This window comes from Planococcus citri, chromosome 3 (genome assembly GCF_950023065.1).
Source record: "Planococcus citri chromosome 3, ihPlaCitr1.1, whole genome shotgun sequence".
Taxonomy (NCBI): domain Eukaryota; kingdom Metazoa; phylum Arthropoda; class Insecta; order Hemiptera; family Pseudococcidae; genus Planococcus; species Planococcus citri.
Window position 1 is genome coordinate 26,696,527 of NC_088679.1, and position 6,000 is coordinate 26,702,526.

At 34.1% G+C, this 6,000-nt stretch overlaps 1 protein-coding gene across 2 annotated transcripts; it reads right to left on the minus strand.

The window, feature by feature from the left end:
* Window positions 1-1,636: 1,636 nt before the first annotated feature.
* LOC135839686 (uncharacterized) lies at window positions 1,637-6,000 on the minus strand. Of its 2 annotated transcripts, none has more exons than XM_065355821.1 (4): window positions 5,785-6,000; window positions 5,448-5,568; window positions 5,218-5,360; window positions 1,637-5,106 (listed from the first exon to the last, which is right to left on the minus strand). In XM_065355821.1, the coding sequence occupies exon 4, from the start codon at window positions 4,920-4,922 to the stop codon at window positions 1,959-1,961; it is 2,964 nt and encodes a 987-aa protein (XP_065211893.1). In that variant the 5' UTR covers window positions 4,923-5,106; window positions 5,218-5,360; window positions 5,448-5,568; window positions 5,785-6,000; the 3' UTR covers window positions 1,637-1,958. The 2 variants fall into 2 exon arrangements, with proteins under 2 accessions (XP_065211893.1, XP_065211894.1); XM_065355822.1 differs by having other exon boundaries at window positions 5,678-6,000.

The following is a 6,000-nucleotide window of genomic DNA, read 5'->3' on the forward strand; positions in this document are numbered from 1 at the left end:
AAGCAAACCAATGTCCAATTTTATTGGGGGAAGAGGTCTTGAAAATGCCAACTATACGTACAAAATCACAAATTTCTTAATAACTTAGCTAGTAACTCCTTTTATAAAATAATCCCCAAAAATTGTGGTTTTAATCATTTTAAACATAATTTATAAATTTCACAGTTGCTGGTTCATCATTGAACATTCAAAATTGCCAATTTTTGTCAACTTTCAAAATACTCAATAATTCATTTCTAATTCTATTTGAGCAATTAATTTTTAAAAAATTCCCATCGAACTAGAAATTTTTGCTTCTGTTCAAAATTGTTGAACAATAAAGAAACGTGGTCTGATGCTGGATGACTTTCTTCCTCTCGAGCCCACATTCCCAGAATAAGGAGGTCGGCAGTTCATATAACTGGCTTTCAAAATTCTATAAAAATTTGGTCATCTACTTTTTTTGTCTTTGAACTACATATCTATCCCAATTTGTTGGTAAGATTTATGATAAGATGAAATTTTCTCAAAAAGCTGAAGCTGAAATTCGGGATGTACGCCATTTTCGACCCACCAAATCGATTGGAAGCGGTTTCGAATCGTTTTGAGTAGTTCTGGAGCCTCCAGCAGATTTTTTAAACTTGACATTTCCACAAAATTTTACTAAATTGAATTGAAAGCTCGAAATTCTTCCAATATTTCAATTTCAACATGCTGAGTCGACTGGAGCAGATTTTAAGTCATTTTGGAGCCTCCAGCAATTTTTTCAAAATTTGCAGTTTTTCAAAAAAAAAAAAATAAAGTCATTACATCTGTCCAATTCAACTTCAGCATGTATGCTCGAGATTGAAGTGCTTGTTGGTAGCTTAACTCACTTGACTGATTAGTGATTACACATCATTTTTCCATAACCGGAGTGTTCCAGATCAAAACTTTATTTTTGTCCAGCGATTTAACAATTGAAAATTTTAAAAAATTCTCGTTTCTCTGGCTTTAGGTGTAAAATTCAGAATATTCCCTACTTTTAAAACCACAATCTCGAGCATATGTTAAATTAAACAAATAATATGACGTTTTTTTTCTCGAAAAATTTAATTTTTAAAAAGACGCTGGGGACTCCAAACTGCTTGAAATCACCTCCAGTTAACTCAGAATGCTGAAATCAAGGTTCAGAGTGAATTTCAAGTTTCCAATTTTGTTTGGTAAAAGTTTTTGAAAATTTCAAATTTTACAAATTTTCTGTAAGTTACAGAACTGATCAAAACGATTCAAAAAAGTTTCCAGTCGATTTGGTGGCTCAACGTTGGGGTATATCTCAAATTTCAACTTTCCAGGACAATTTGGTAAAATTTTGCTTTTATTCTCATTTTTAGCCTGAATTTTGATTTTAAAAAATTGAAAAATTAAAAAAAATTAAAAAATACACTTTAGAACTTGAAGTTTTGACTGGTGACGGTTCATTATTTTGTATGCTCTTTCGGTCTCGCTTTTCGTCCGGTTCAAAAATTGTCATGCAAGTTGGGATAGATGCCTCCCTTGTAAGACAAAAAATTCATCCTCAAAGACAGCGGTTGATTTGTTTCTCTAAATAAGTAAATCAGAAACCTTACAATTTTCAACAGTGAAAACTTTCTTTCATCTGAAACAAAACGAATGGTTCAGATTTCAACGATTTATTGAAAATTAAATTACATAGGTATGGAAAATACAAATAGGTAAACGAAAAAAAAAAATACACACACAACGAAACGAACACTGGAATAATAGCAAAATAGGTAGAAAGTTTCACTATAAAAATAAAAAACAGGTAAGTAATTAAAAATAATTTGAATAGAACAGAAAATAACCTTCATTTTTGTACATATCCAATGAGCTTGATATTTCAATCTTATTCCTTTAAAATCAAAAAATAACACGTTCGATCAAAGAAATTTCCAAACCTAACTAAATTATCACAGTCACAGCTTAAAAACAATCATTTACCTAGACAAAAACTGCATATCTCGAATTACTTGTAATTTATCAAATTCATAAACTAGGTCTTCTATTTCGTCAACATGATTCAAATCAATTTCAACTATCCTATTGTATATTTTAGACAAACTCTCATCAAATGCTCCTACCAAAACCTGTCTATCTTCCAATTCGCTGGTTATTTTCAAAAGATCGTGCAATCCAAACAAAATACTTCTTCGAGTCAAATCGTTCTTCAAAGGAGAAGATTCGCAATTCTCCACATTACTGCTTAAACAACACATTAACGAAACCAGTAACCTATTTTCAGATAGAATAAGATTTTTAGACCTCAACTTAGGTAAATTTTCGATAATTTGAACGACAAATCTGATATTAACTTCAGGTTTCTCCGGATCCTGTTTATTTTCAAGGGTGAGAAGTCGGTTTTCCAGATTATTGACGAGATCTTTGAACTGATTAATCTGTTTCGAGTCGAATTCATCATTAATATTCAAATCAGATATCACTCTATATATTTTTGAAATCTCCGCAAGAGTGTAATCTTTACACGAAGAATCTAGACTGGAAAGACTGATGAGGAAATTCTTCAAGCAGTTCTGTTCATCCGGTGTCCATTTTTCGTTACTTAGAATTTTCAGTCTTGAAAAAGCATCGAATATTTCAGCGAAATTTCTGGAATTAAACTCGTCGCATATTTCAGTCCCCTTTTCAGCAAGTTTAATAACGAAATGTTTAAAGTTTTTCAACTGATCATCATTCCATTTCTTGCCATCGAAAATGTTCAATTTACACACAGAGTTCAAACCGCTGGAAACATGTTGAGGTTCAAATTCGTCAACGATAGCACTTCCACGAGTAATTAAATTGACGATAAAATCTCTAGCTGTTTGAATTCCAACAATATTCCACTTTGATAGCGCATTTAAGCTATTAACGACCTCTTGCGAATTGAATTCATCAGAAATTGGATTCCCTTGTTTGACCAGTTCTGCAATAAATTTCTTAGCTCCTTCCAATTCATCGACGTTCCACTTGGAAAGAGCATTTAAGCAATTACTAATACTCTGGGAATCGAATCCGGTGATTGTTGAATTCTCACCTTTAATTAAACGAACGATGAATTCTCTAGTTCCTTCGAACTCGTCAATTTCCCACTTGGCCATAGCATTCAAGATATTTGCAGTATCTTGAGCATTGAATCTGCCAACTGAGTTATTTCCTCGCTTCAGTAGCTCTACGATAAACTCTTTGGCTCCGTCAAATTCTTCGATATCCCATTTACTGAGAGCATTCAAGCTGTTGGCGATACGCCGGGAAGTGAATCTATCAATTACCGAATGGCCGCGTTTTATTAATCTGGTAATAAATTCCCTGGTTCTTTCGAATTCATCGATATCCCATTTCGAAAGGGCGTTTAAGGAGCTAGAAATATTTAACGAGTCGAATGTATCAGCTGTTAGAATTCCACATCTGACCAATTGTACTATGAATTGTTTACTTCCGTCTAACTCATCGATATTCCATTTGGACAATGCGTTCAAACTATTGCCGATCTCTTGAGAATCAAAACCACCAACTATTGAGCTTCCTCGTTTTATTAACTTAACGATGAACTCTTTGGAACCGCGTAATTCATCGATATTCCATTTGCAAAACGCATTCAAACTGTTACTGATATCTTGGCAAGTAAATGTATCGATGATAGAGTCTCCATATTTGATCAACGAAACGATAAAACCTCTAGCTTCTTGCATATCGTCAACGTTCCACTTGGACAAAGCATTCAAACTGTGTGCGATCTCCATGGAATTGAATTCAGCAGCCACCGAAGTTCCTTGTTTCATTAAGTAAGTTATAAACTCCTTGGCTCCTTGGAATTCTTCGAAGTCCCATTTAGACATCGTATTCAACGTTTTGGCGATACTCAGAGGAGATAATCTATTATCGGTTGAACTTCCTGGTTTAAGCAGTAGTACGATGAATTCTCTGGCACCTTCGAAGTCGCCTATATTCCACCCAGACAAAGCACTCAGGCACTTTGAAACAGTTAAAGGATTGAACTGATCGATAACTTTGATGCCTTGTTTTACTAAACGACTGACGAATTTCTGGGATCCTTCCAACTCGTTAATATCCCATTTAGATAGAGCAATTAGACAATTACTGATACCTTGAGAATCAAATTGATCGGCTGTTTCATTCTCCAGTATCCAAGTTCCTCGACATATCAGACCACTAATCACAGATTTGAATAAATCTACCTTGGCAATTTTCCGGTTACGAATTTGAACACAACCTCCCCATACGTTGCTATTCAACACATCCCATTTTGATAACGCCTTCAAACTATTAGCAACCTGAAAAGAGCTAAATTTAGATAGAGCTCGACTATTTGGATCTAATAACCGGTCTCCTTTCTCAGTCAATTTAATGATTAACGTTCTGAAATTTTCTCGATATTTGGAGTTCCATTTGGTACCGAAAATATTGCACCTTAATAAACTATTGAAAGTGCCGGAAATTGTACTAGCTTGATTTCCGTCCAAAGAATCGAAACATATGAGCCATTCTTCCACCAAATTACCAATTTCCTCGGTCGAGTTTTGGTTTTTTATTATAGAATTCAACTGCTTGGAGAAATCAGCGTGTGTTTTGAAGCAGACGATTTTCTGTTGGTTATTTTCCGTGTGCATGTAACGTAATTCCTTGGAAAAATTAGCGTTATTTGACAAGCTAAGGAATGCCTGTTTCAAATTAGAATTACGAGCGTAACGAACTACCTTTGGAAACTCAACATGATCTTGTGAGCTAGAAAGCACAGTTGTTTCTGTTTCTTGCACGTGATACGATTTTTCTGAGAAGTAATTACGACCTCGAAGATTGGGAAATATCTCTACGGTGGTACCAGTGTGGAAATAATATAACTGCTTCGACAGATGTCTGTGACCTTTGCAGATGGAAAACATTTTTACAGTTGAATGTTGCAACACTTTTCGATCAACGAACCTTCGAATGGTTTAGCCGCAGAATTGAAAACTTGAGAGTTGCAGCTACGTAATACAACAAGAATATTGTAACGACTGGATCGACTTTGCTTTCCTTTTTCGAAGATTTGTTCGTTCGATGGCTATGAACAACCCAAGGTGATTTCTATGAAATATTTCAAATTTCGTTTAATTATTAAAATCTGAACATTCTAATAAACAAAACACTGAACTGTGTTAATAGAAATGAAATGATTTTCAATGTGAAATTTCTCACCAATTTGAATTTTCTTCGGCTCAGTCACGTAAGGTACTAAATATCTCGGATTCTCGACGTATGAACTTCAATGACCTATCGTATGATGGTGAAAACTGAATCATACAAGATTTACTAATTTTGGGTAACTACTGAGGCGAAAACTGAAAAAAAAACACACTTACATGAATGATTATGTCTGAAGTAAATCTACGAAAATCGACGGCAATTTTTCCATGATGAATACTCACAAATTAGGACATGATGAACAACCGTAACTTCCAGATAAAATATGTAGTTATTTAAGGACGACAATATTGAAATACAATCACCATTTACCATCAATTCAAGAACACAGATCGATCAATCCAGCTAAAATGGAAACAGACAGATTTCAGCAATCACTCAATTAGTTATCAAAGTAATAATATATGTATCTATCTGCGTAAACAATAGTGAATGTCACTCAAACAATACTTACTCATTAATAATTTTCGAGCATTTATATAATATTAACTGAACATGAACAACTGAGTTGGTAAAATAATAATATAAGATATTTTTTATGAATGAAGGTCGGTTCATTACCGGCATAAAGTCAGCTTATCAATACTGCGGCTGATGAATAAACTTGAATGTTTTGAATGCGATAATATCGCAGCGTAGAAGACTTCAGAGCTTTACTATTATTGATCAAATTGATTTGAAAAACAAAAGTTTGACGCTGATCAAAAAATTATTTGAAATTTAAGTAATACAGGAGAGCAGTGTCCTAATCAGTGATAGGATACCGCCACTCCGCCA

Coding starts and splice junctions, on each gene's coding strand:
- LOC135839686 (XM_065355821.1), bottom strand. CDS start 4,922: ATGTTTTCCATCTGCAAAGGTCACAGACATCTGTCGAAGCAGTTATAT.